General features: G+C 57.2%; 1 protein-coding gene across 1 annotated transcript in view; it reads right to left on the reverse strand.

Moving 5' to 3' along the window:
- The window catches only part of CHSY1 (chondroitin sulfate synthase 1), a 77006-nt gene extending 64883 nt beyond the window's left edge, over positions 1-12123 (reverse strand). Inside the window, exon 1 of the mRNA XM_078592608.1 lies at positions 10374-12123. Within this exon, the coding sequence (XP_078448734.1) occupies positions 10374-11219 (846 nt within the window). The 5' untranslated portion in view covers positions 11220-12123. The remainder of the gene's footprint in view (positions 1-10373) is intronic.
- Between the last annotated feature and the right edge of the window lie 704 nt (positions 12124-12827).

The following is a 12827-nucleotide window of genomic DNA, read 5'->3' on the forward strand; positions in this document are numbered from 1 at the left end:
CCAGAGATGCACTCGAGGACGCACTGTGCTCGCCCCACACTGGCGCGGCTGCCCGCTGGAGCCTCACGTCCTCAATGTGACCTTTGTAGCCTTCCAGTGGCTGTCCCGAGCAGGCTGTGGAAACTCCACATTGCTATGGCCGGTACGGATCGCCTGTACATATCGAACAACCACCGTCGCTGGCTCTCCGTGCGTACATTTTGTTGACGAACAAGAACAGGGATCTCGCTGAATACGTTGTGGGTACGCCGGGAGACTGAATTTGGCACGTGACGAGTAGTAGCCACAGCCATAGCAAGAGGCATACTGGATGTGGTGAGCCGAGTGCGTTAATCTTGTTTTCGGCTTGCTAACACGGACAGTCGCGACTGGAACTAAGCCCTGCACAGGACCAGAGAAGATGGTGGGCCGAGACGACCGCCGCCCAGGATTTGAACTCTTGTGACCTTCCCATCGTGAGCCGAGTCCTCTGACCACTGCACCAGGGGGCCGTGAAAGCGCTCAGCAACGGGCGTGCGTCCGCACCGCCTCGACGTGGCCCTCGCGACCTCCCCTGGCCAGGTCATCGGGCAGCACCATCCACGACCGCCGGCCACTCACTGGACGCGCCGATTCCGCCCTCCCCCCTGCAGGGAAACGTGCCCGAGCCAGAGGTGCGGCGCGTTCGGGGAGAAAAGGGGCGCATTCCAGGGGATCTGGCCCGAGGGGGCTCGCTGGGGGCAGGGGCCGGGGTGTTGCGGGGGGGGGGTGACAGTCTCCGACGTGAGTGCGGCACAAGAGCCCCTCTGGCCCACGGTCCCCCAGTGCTGTTGCGCCGCCTGCACTCGCAGTAGCCACGCCGATGGCAGGAGTGATCGAGGGCCCCGGCTACCCGGCCTGCCTCGCTCGGCACTGCCCGTCGCAGCGCAGGAGAGATTCCATCCACGAGACGTCGCCCAGTGGAGATGTTGTGGGTCCCCACCCCCTAATTAACAGCAGTGTACCCCAAGTGCCACCCCACGCAGAGGCAGTTCGTCAGCGTGGCTGGGGAGGCAGCCGAGTCCAAGTAGGCTCCACCACGCCACAGTCCCAGTGCCTGTAGCCCACGAGCTCTGCTCTTTCACCGAGATTGTGGATAGCGCCCCCCCACACACACAATACACAGGGCTCCGCGTAATGCCCCTTGACTGCCGTGTCGACGAATCAACGCCGACCTGCCCAGCACTGGGCGCCAACGCCGCACGCGCGATCCCAAAGGAAGCCCCGCCCCGCCCGCACAGCCCCAAACCCGCGGCCCTGCCACGATGCAAATCCCGGCGCTTCCGGCAATTATGACGACGAGGAGGAGGAGGAGGTTGGCGCACGCCCTCACGCGTGGCCGCGACGGGACGAGGCGCCGTTGTGCTGGCACATGCCTCGGCTACAACACTTCATCGCGCCATCGTCACCACCATCATCATATTCATTGTCGTTATTGTCCCTGAACGTACGCGACATCCACGCAAGTACGCGCGCATGCTCATCGCCGTCGTCACTGTGTACCGGCGTCAGGGTCTGAATTTGCTCATTTAGAAAATGACCCAATGGGGATTCTACACAGCAGCAATCATCGCTCTCTACTGGCATTCTGATCCCTTGAGTTCTCAGCTGATCAAACTAAATCAACTTCAAACTTGTGTGGAAAGCACATTATGCAGAGGATATTCATTTACCGCACACATTCCACGGTGTTATCCCTAACCGCCCATGATATCCACGCACAATTAAGCGCATTCGTGCTCGACTGCGCGCTCAGCCAGTTTCTGTCCGCTGCTGGGTGGAAGTTCACGACCTGGCTGCCCAAGGTGCAGCGGGGGCGATTAAAAATGTCCGCGCGCAATCGCAGCCATCGCCGGGAATTGAACGGACATTTCCATCCGTCGCGACGAGCATGAGCGTCGATTTTCTCCGACAGGCTATTCGTCAACGTGCGTGAAATATTATTTTGTTCGGACATGACTTCTTACATGGCGCAGAGTCGCTCACCTTTTGCGGTGTCCCCGCATTTTTGGCTAACGGCGATGGAGAAGCCTCGATCCATCATACGCGGCACGCGGCTCGTGGCGCGACGCCGCGCGCCACACCTCGCGTGCGTCCGTGTTCGCCGTTCCGGCCTTAAGAGGTAGTCGCCAACTACGATCGCCCCCCACCCCCACCCCGTCACCAGCAGTCTGTCTCTTTATGCACGCGTGCATCTGTATCAGTAATGAGGCAGCATCGTTGAATGCGCGCAAAGGGTGAAGCCCCTTTGTCCATCGGCTGCTGGATGAAGGCCTCCCCCACGCCGTGCCGCTCCGTGCGAGCCGGTGAAGTGACGATAACCCCCGCACCGTGTACGATGGCGCTCGCCACTGGTGGTAGCCGCAGCTAGGAATCGAACTCGGGTTGCCAGGTCCGTAGCTCAGTGCACGGACCAGTGCATCCCACGCATCAGTGACGTGTTGTCAGAACCGCTCGTGAGGCAATAAACCCCTTGGTCATTGGGGTTTCATCACAGCACTAAAGAGCCACATCCTACGCAATGATCATGAGACCACTGACGACCACAATAACAACAACAAAATAACAATATGGCCCATTAGCAACTGGGGCTTGAAGCATCAATAGCATTGCAAAGTGAGTGCATGGAGACTCCGATGACCAAGACGGGGGTCAATTTGCACGAAGCCGCCTCGCACAAAGCTGTGTGTGAGTGTCGCTAATGAATGACGGGGCCCCACGCGGCGTTCTGCGCCCCCCCCCCCCCCACGGGCCCCTCAGCCCAGCTTCTCCAGGAGGCTCTCGGTGGCCCCGCCTGTGAATCACTCACAGCCATCACATCGCATGGGACGTAAGAAATGTATTATTGGCGATCGATGTATCTGAGTATTAGCTTTAGGCTCAAGGGGCTCGGAAGAGCGGCACGTGACAGGGCAACCGATACGCAAAGTCAAGACGGCTCGCTCCTAATGAGGTTGGATTTGATCGCGACGTCGAATCAAAACTCCGCCGAACTCCACGGTGGCGGGGTTCGAGTGGGTGCGTGCCAACGCTGCGGGAGATCTCTCTGTCTCCCTGTTTCTCTCGCGGGGTGCAGGACGCGGACAAAGCGTGCGGTGGCTCGGGCACGAGCGAGACAAACGGCGTCATCACGGGGCAGCTGTCGGGGAGCTCATCGCGCTGCTCACGCTCGCCCGGCCCCTCGTACAGCCAGGCATTCGCGGAGAAGTGAAACGTAATGAATAACTGAGTAATTGCGTGACGATTATGTTGTAGGGACACGATGGAGAGAGAGAAAAAGGGCGTTTAAATTTATAAATGGTGCATCCGGTAATAAAGTGTAAGCCTGTGCCGTGGAGAGAAGCGAGCTCCCAACAAAATAGCTGCGATGGAAATTAAAATGCAGTATCCACATCAGGCAGTGAGCGTTTGCAGCGATTTCTTTCCAAAGGCCACCGAGTCCCAAGACTCGCTCCCCAGGAGGGTCCTGTTGCAAATATACAAACAATGATGTCATGCTCTAAGTCGGCATCATTGAAGTGGTGCCCACCTCCTGTTTACAACCTTGAGCCGGTGGTGAAAATTCCACATTCCCATGACGGAGGCAAGTATATACATCGGACAACCACTGCTGACTTCCATTTCTTTAGAACAGTTTTTAGTCTTTTGCTTGTTGTTCTCCCCCTGCACCTCCAATTATCACGGTTGGCTACGTACGATGTGAAAGAAGTTCAACATACATACAAAGTGGTGCTCATTGTATTGAGCCCAGAGGGATTGATGGGCTGGGTCAACCCCCAAACAGGAGTTGAATTCATCCACCTTCCAATTGGGAGCCGCTAGCCATGCCGCCTGAGCCACATGGCTCAGGTTGCACCGCGAGTTCGTCGCTTTGGGGTTCCACAGTGGCGAGGTGTTAACTTCCTCGCCTGGTATACTGGAGGTCGTGGGTTCGATCCTGACCCTGATGCCTGCTGTATATTTGGAGTGCGCGTGTCTCTCTCCCTGTGGTCACGTGGGGTTTTTTTTATCTGGGTCCTTCGGTTTTCCCTCCACATGAAAAAACACGCATTGAGAGTATTTGGCTGCTATAAATGTCCACATTGTGAGCCACTTCGTTGAGCTGAGCTATCATTTGCGGCCAGGTCGCTTCTGAAAAAGAGCTACACAGCTCATTGGGCCTGACCTGCTCAAATATAAAAAAAAGTGTAATACAGTCGTCTCGTTTTCGGGTATCTGCGTGCGTGATGAGACCGGAGTGTCCAGAATGAAACCCACCACGCTTTCGTGGGAATAACAACATTTTGCTGCACAAACGGATTGTCGTGCACCTACTTGCTGCACTGCCTTCACTTGCTTCCAGGTGCAGGACTCCTGCACGTCGTAGTTCCATCTTAATGCGGTCCACCAACCTCACCTGCCAATTAATGTGCCACTACATAGAAAGTCAGCAGTGTAGGCCATCGGGATTGATTGGCCCACGCCGGGTGAATGTGGAACGTATGTCTGCCATCTCTGGGCCGCTAAGAGACGTAAATACGAATTGACTGCTACGTCCTCCTAAAACCCTCAAGTTACTTCCTAAGTCCCCTAAAGCACGGATTAACCACATCCCCCACACCCCTTAAGCTCCCCACTAAGTCACTCCCATGACGCCCTGACCCCATCTCCCCTCCAAAATCGCCGAAAGGCCTTGGATTGACCAAGTAAAGTCCCCCTTACACCCCCCCCCCCCCAGGTGTACGGGCATGGGACACGCTACAGGGTTGAGCTCACCCCTCCCCCTCACCTCCTCCTCACAGCCCCTCCCTCCTCACCCGGCATCCCAAGAACTTTGGATAGAGCCGAGCCGGGATATTTATAAAGCAGCCCCTCCCATCCCCCACACCAACCGCCCCCCCTATTGTCGCACCCGTACGCGGAAGCACGCATGAGTGCACGTGCGTGCGTGCATATGTGGGTGTGTGTTGAGCTGTCGACGTGTCTGTGTGTGTTTGTCGTTGTGTGTCTGTGTACGTGTGTCTGTGTGTTTGTTGTTGTGTATCTGTGTCCGTGTGTCTCTGTGTTTGTGTGTGGCCCTGTGTTATTTGTGCCACCCCATGATTGTGTTTACATTTGCTGTGTGTGAATGTTGTGTCACTTGTATGAGTGTTTGTGTACTGTATGAGTTATTGCGGCTCGTGAAGGATGCGACGCTCACAACAACGAGCAGAGCACCGGGCGGTTAAAATGCAGCAACTTGGCACAGTGGTCGGGTACATCTGGTGCATCTGCCAGTCATCTCAGTCAGCCAACCCATGGCACCTGGGTCTGTCCCGAGACCTTCTGTCAGCGAGCCTTCGCCACTTCACGTGGCCTCAAAGTGCACCTAGCCTGGCACAGGCGCCGTGGCGACGTCACGATCACTGAGTGGCGAATTGCGGGGTATTGGTTGGTATTGAGTTGTGCATATCCACGATGCGACTACACGTGAGCATGCCTGTATTACAGAATCATATGCAACCGTGTGGATGAATAAATACACGCATTCATACGTTACTGAATGCAACGGATTAATGAATACGAGGGTGAATGAGTGACCACTCCGCCGAGCGAATGAATGGGTGCGTGAATTAGTGCCGGCTCGACCTCATCGAAAATAGAAATCCGCCAAACCGTTCCCAACACGTGTCTCTGTGAAAAACACCCGAGACTCGGTGAGGCTTTCCTGGGTCAACAAGAACCCTCGTCACCATCACCACACCGCGTGCATGCCGGCTGGGCTACGCCGCTGGCTGGGCTACGCTGCTGCTCGTGCACCGGTTGGGGACTCGTGCTTGGAAGGCGATGAGCTCGAATCCCCGGTAGGTGACTGGCGTAGCCCGACCGAGATTTCCCAATCTGTCATAGAGACTCAGACATAAAAGAGCCCGGTCCCAGACAAGCGCGGAGGAACCCACCCCAAATCCCATCACCCTCTCAGCTCCAGACAAGCCTCGTGGGACAGCTGCTTGGGCAAAGCATATGGAATAAATGGAACTTCAAATACCTCACCGCCCGCGTCATTATCAATACGCGCACTGCCTGCCGCATGGAACAATGCACGCGAACAGCTGTTTTATCAATCCACTGCTGGCTGAGGGCCTCACCACGCCGCGCAGGTCGTGGGGGTTGTTTTGACCAGACGGAAACGGAGACAAATTCCACGGTCACGGAATTACAGGGGCATGCGGTCATCGCACGGACCTAGGACCTGCTTTCAATTCCACATCCATATCAAGTGGACCCGAGTGGATCTATGTCAACTCGGCAATTGGCTCTATAAATACGGTACCAGACTACTGTGCAATACACAAACCCGTCGGACATTATAGCAGCTCAAACGATACTGTGTGTTAAAATTCGTGACCTTCAGATGCAATGTTACTGTGCCGTAATTCCGTTACCTTGACACTCACCACGAGTGCTACTGTAAAGGAATGTGTCTCTGTGTGTCTCTGTGCGTGGCCGGGAGCGGTAGCGTAGCGGTTAGCGCGCTGCGCCACGAATCCGGCGACCCGAGTTTGATTCCCGCTCACGGCCAACGCCAGTGAACTTTATCTGAACCAGTCCTCGGCCTCCCCTAGGTCAACTCAGCCTCAAATTAATACCCGGTGCGGTGTGTAAACATCGCTACTGGTGAGACAAAGGCGGCCGGGCGTGGGGCTGGCCACGCACCGATTCGTGTGTCGTGCCGGCCATCACAGGTGCTCGCTAACAGCACTTGCCCCAACAGTCTGTTGAGGCTATACGCAGGATCGTTGTGTTTGTGTGTTTGTGTGTTGCGGTGAGTGTATTTGTACTCGGGAGTGATTTCCAGGCTCACTGAGGTTTGACGCAGTGACTCTGCAGTGACTCTTCGTCATCATCACTGCCAAGTGAGTGGCAGGAAGTTGTACAATGTGCGTGTTCTCAGCCAGACTGTCACATTACCAACGCCTTGATATACGTCACATGTACACAATAATTGGGAGTCGGAGCGGTGGCGCAGTGGTTAGCGCACTGCGCTACGAACCCAGTATATCACGAGTTCGAATCCCGACCACGGCTGGCATCAGCGGTGAATGAAATCGCAACCATTCCTGCCCTCCCACCCCCTTTACATACAATATTATTATTGAGATGACATGTATTGTACAAAATCGTTTGATATTTTAATCTAATCTGTACAGCAATGAAACTCTGTACACGTGACCCCGCAGATGCCATTACGGTGACCCGTGGTGGTGTGGTCACGCTCGGGGTTGGCGTTGTGGCTGTGACCGGGGCTCGGTTGGTAGTTGTGGTTGGGTTTTGAGTTATAGCTCGGGTTAGAGCCTGACAGGCGGATGCTCTGACCCCCCCCCCTCTCTCCCCTGTGCGTGGGGCCTCTTAACAACACCACGGGTACCCCCTCACCCCCCTCCCTCTTCACCCCTTCGCCTCAACTCTCCTCCCATAGACCCCCCCCCACTCCCCGCCACCTTGCCCAACGCCTCCCCTCCCCCACCACGCGTCTCGCCCCTAATCGATGCAGCGCGTGGAGTGCGACTGCGAGTACTTCACTGGGCCCTTCAAGTAAACGTCAGCACTGGAGAGAGACAAAGGCGGCCAGAGCATGGTGCTGACCACGCCACCCCCACACCACCCCCACACCACCGCGACCAACACTTTGCCCCAACAGTTTGCGTAGACTGTGCACGTATGTCGCGATGCGTGTGTGTGCGTGCGGGGAGCGGTGGCGCAGTGGTTAGCGCTGCGCTTCGAACCCGGCAACCCGACTGCGATTCCCGCTCACGGCCAAGACCAGTGACGAATATGTGAACCGATTCTGGGCTTCCCTAGGTCTACTCAGCCTTAAATGAGTACCTGGTGTGGTGTGTAAACCATCAGCACTGGGGAGACAAAGGGATCCGAGCGTTGTACTGGCAATCCACCCCCTCGTGTGCCGTGCTTACCATAATAGGTGTTCACTAACAGCACTTGGCCCAACAGTCTGTTAAACGCTATATGGGTGAACTTTGTCTTTGTGTCTGTCTGTGATTGTATATCTGTGTGCATGCCACACTTGTGTGTGTGTGAAACCTGTTACGAGCAGCGAGCACCACGTGAATCGCGCTCTTAAACAAATTTACTCAGCATAACGGATTTGCTAAATGTTTACGTATTATATTTCACGACGGAGCGGGCCCACTCTCACTCTCAAATCCTCAGGTCTGAACACACACACAGGCTGCACTAAACTATGTAAACCACGCGACCAATTAGCGAGCGTTGGGGTTTGGATCGTCTCGAGTCCAGCTCGAAGTTTGGGACTTAGCAGCTTAAACCGCGGCGCGGTCGTAATTGCGGCGATATTTTTGGACTGCATTCAACGAGGGCCTTTGCGAAAATAATAAAGTGGCTCAAGTTTCAGAGCCAACTTGAGCCTAGGAGGCAGCTGGCGGTGGCCAGGCCCTGCTAGTAAACGTGAGCTCCCCCTCGCCTCCCCAAACAAAAATATAATTCACACCAATCCAGACCCTGCCGTCCTAAAGGCTGTGCGTTCACCGCGCTCCGTGCCGTCTGCGTGTCTGAGTGGGTTGAATTGGTCACTCAGGATGCTTCCGCGTGGCGTGGGACTCTCCACCGACCCAGAGTTATTGGGTGACCCACAAGCAGCTGTAGGTCTTCAGAGGAGAGACCAAATTGGGAGGGGGAAGTGTTGAAGAATGCAAATTGGTTCTTGGCAAACGTATCGGCCGTAAATTTCCAAAACACGCACCGCACACACAAGCCATCAATCACGGCCCAAGGAACGGCAGTGTTCTATCGTTGGACTCCAGATGTGCTCTGTAATTTTCATCGCGACGTTCCTCCTCCATTCATCAAGCACTGAGCGGGCACTCGGCGAGACCCACGCTGCAAATGTTTCGCCACGGGCGCTACCGTCTCAAGAATGACGCTAATAAGAAGGAACACCTCCAGCAGCAGCAGCAGCGGCGACAATAATAATCATAAAAGGAAGCTATAATCATCGTTGAATGTCGAGGGACCCAGGTGGGTGCAGTTAACGGGCGCAAAAGGGGGAGAAGCGATCGGCCGCCGTTGATTGTGACTTAAGAGGGCCGCCTTCATGAGCTCTCCAGACACCCGTAATTGTGTCACCTTTCCAATTTCATCCACTTCCCATCCAATTACTCGACGTGCCTTATCTCCAGCAGATTCACAGAACTTGGCCTGATTAGTTATTTCATTATTTCATTAATCTCCACTTCTCCCCTCCATTCATTCAGATCCAAAAGCATTCAGCCCTCGAGCTGTTGACCGAGCGCGCTAACAACTCAGCTGCTTTTCAGGCGCCACGTGGCGGTGCTGTCACACCTGGCTCTGGATACGCGTGACGCATTGGCACAAACTTTGGTTGTCCCGCATGGGAAACGGGTCGCAACAGATACTGGTGTCACGCGTGGCGATGTCAGTGGGTAGTGTCACACGTGCTACCACGTGTTAAGGTGAACGCAAGCTGGCACGCGTGCGAGCGAGCGGAACGCGTGGAATTGTCGCCCGACTACGGCACGGTGACACGCGCGCGAATAATGTCACAACCGTCGCTTGTGTCGCGTTTGGGCTGTCACAACGCGCGTGACTGCAGGCGCCACACACGTGGTGACAGTGGCACATACGAGGCGAGTCGTGGCACACACGTGGTGACAGTGGCACATACGAGGCGAGTCGTGGCACACACGTGGGTGGGAATGGGACGCGGGGTGGTTTCATACCCGAATAGCAACGCGTGGTATTGTCGTGACACACGCGAGAACACGCGTAGGTGCCTGTGATGTTACGCGTGGCTGTGGTTGCCACACGTAGCTATGGCACGCACACAGACATGCCAGTAGCACCATACGTCATACCGTTGGTATTACACGCGGCTGTATCACACACATACACGTGGCAGTATGTCACACACATGAACAGTGTCTCACTCATACACACTCACGTGGCAATGTCACACACTATAAGATATATATTAAAAAAAAAAATCATTTTACCAGGTAAGGCCCACTGAGCTGTACAGCTCATTTTCAGAAGCGACCTGGCCGCAAACGATAGCTCAACGAAGTGGACATTTATAGCAGCCAACTACTCTAGACGCATGTCTCTGAATGTGGAGGGGGAGAAACATGCAAACTCCAAATATACATCAGGCGTCAGGGTCGGGATCGAACCCACGGCCCCCTTATACCAGACGAGGGAGTTAACATCTCCTAGCCACACACACAACAGTAGTTGATCGCGTCTCATGCACATGTCAGTATCACACACGAGAATGGACAATGTCTCAACCACACACACACGCGCACGTGGCAGTGTCACACTCGCGCGCGCGCACGTACCTCGTACGACCACACGCACTGCGTGCCGGCGAACCTGCGCACGCAGCGGCCGATCTCCACGTCCTCGTGCGTCGTGTGCAACTCGCGGAGGCACTCGCCCACGTGCGGCCCCACGCGCCGCAGCGCCTCGCGGCTGAAAACCATTCCCGGGCCGCCCATGCAGAAGTTCTCCCCGGGCTCGAGCGCCAACTTGCCCAGCTCCTCGGCCGTGCCCAGCCCCGTCTGGCCCAGGTAGTGCGGCTCGCTGCTGTTGAGGCCGCGTAGGAACTGCTCCAGGCGTTCGCCGCGCACGTACGCGTCGTCGTCCGCGCGCATGAACCACTCGTAGCGGTCCAGGTGGTGGTCGTGCATGTACTTGAGCATGAGGAAGGACTTCTTTTGCGGCGGGTACGCGTCGTCCACGCCGGGCAGCGTGATCAGCGGCAGCGGCAGCTCGGTGCGCGAGTCCCAGCTCGAGAAGAACTCCACGGTGCCCGGCACGGAGCGCACCCACGTGCTGAACGCGGCGCGGCCGCGCGTCTCCAGGTACTTGTGCGCCGTCATGACCCCCACGTACAGGAAGTTTTGCGGGGTCGCCACGGCGCGCACCGGGGCACCCAGGGGGTCCAGCCGCCCTCCCCAACCGCGGCCACCGCCGCCTCTTCCTTCGTCTCCTCCCGCGCTCCCGCGGCGCCACGCCGAGCCGGCCGCGTCTCCGCCGGCCAGGTGCGCCCGGCAGCCGCTGCCGAGACGCCTCCTGCCGTTGCCGGAGACGGAGCGCGGCACCACCAGCCATGTGGCGGCCGTGAAGCCCAAGACCAGACCGAGCGCCGCGCTCATCCACGCCCGCCGCCTCTGCACGGCCATTGCGGGGCCGCTACAGCGGCGGGGATTCCAGCGACAGTCCGCAGCTTCCAGCGCCTCCGACACCTCCTCACCAGCCTCCTCCTCCTCCCTCCCGCTAAACACCTCCTCCTAGCCCGACAGCAGCGGCAGACGCAGCGGCAGCGACGGCACCCGCCCCTCGGAGCCGTCGAGTCCGCTCCGCCCTGACGACTCACGAGCGCATTCCCTCGACGGAGTGTGCCTCCTCCTCCTCCCTGTGTTGCCGCACTCGCTCTCCCCTCGCTCGCTCGCACTCCACGCGCTCTCTCGGCTCGCCCGGCTGTCACGGGGACGCGGGGATGGAGACGCTGGCGGGCACGCCGGGAGTCCTCGCGGCCGCGCCGCGCGCTCGCCGCCCTCCTCCTTCTCGCTCTCCTCCTCCTCCTCCACCCGCTCCTCCTCCTCCGCCTTCTCGGCGTCCCGCGCCCACAATCTGAGATCCTATCCCCTCTCTCGAAGCCATTTTGTCGGCGCGACGTCACCCGTCGTCCATGGCGGTGCGCGGCGTGGGGGTAGCGAGAGACGAAGCGGGGTGGTGCGTGGGAGTGCGGGGACCCCCCGCGAGAGAGAGAGAGAGCTCAGCGCGCGACCTGGCGGAGGAACAGCGACTCGCAATCTGGCTCCCACCCCGTCTCCCACCCTGTCCCCAGCCCGTCACTGTGTGTAGCCTGTTTCTAAAACCTCCAACCTGTCTCACTGCTTGACCCACTCACTCACTGCCTGTCCCACTAGTCCGCACGTCCTACCGCCACGAGGTCTGTGAAACTTCTCAACCCGCCGGGCGACGCCAGACAGAACCTGAACGTGAACCCATCTGCGCGGACACGTGATTTATCGCCTTGTCAGCGTGCTGGCATTTCTCCGGGCAGTCTCCGGTCCTCCCACAAGCCATTCCGATGCAGGGTTCGAGTCTGGAGACTCGGAGGGAGGCATCGCTGTGGATACACCTCACACCACTGTCACCACCACCCACCCGTGCCTCCTCCCTTACACAATGCTGGGGGAGTCCCTGACCTGTGGCGGTGGGGAGCAAGCGGGATCCCTCCAGGCCATGGGTCCCTGGTGTGCACTTGTACTCCAAGCCTGCAGACGCGACTACGATGGGCCCCCTCAACGGCACACGTGGACTGCGTTGGCTACTCGCAATGGGCTCCCGCTGATACTCGCACCAACCACTTACCCCCCCCCCACCTCAAATGTGTTGCCTCCTCACACCTGCCCTTGACAGAAAGCAAACATACACATCAAAATACAAACAACATGACGGTAGAACAGATTAGAGCAAGGCAGCAGCCGTGTAATTACACTGCATGAGAGTGCGTGCCAAGCATTAATTTTCGTGTCTGACAATATTCATAAGTTGGCAATGCCAAGTGCCAGCGTGAAAGCCGAGTTTCAGTGTGTAGTGTTAACGCGTGTTCAGTGTCAATCTTCGTATCAGGTGCCAGCATTCATCGTTGTTCACGTCGAGTTTTAGTGCAGAGTGCCAGTGTCGATCTCAGTGCTGCTGTCAATGCGAGTGCACTGTGCCAGTGTTCACGTGCCGTGTCAGCGTCCGATGCTCTCTGCACGGTGGTGCTGTGACCCCCC

Source organism: Lampetra planeri, chromosome 3 (assembly GCF_965212315.1).
Source record: "Lampetra planeri chromosome 3, kcLamPlan1.2.h2, whole genome shotgun sequence".
NCBI lineage: Eukaryota > Metazoa > Chordata > Hyperoartia > Petromyzontiformes > Petromyzontidae > Lampetra > Lampetra planeri.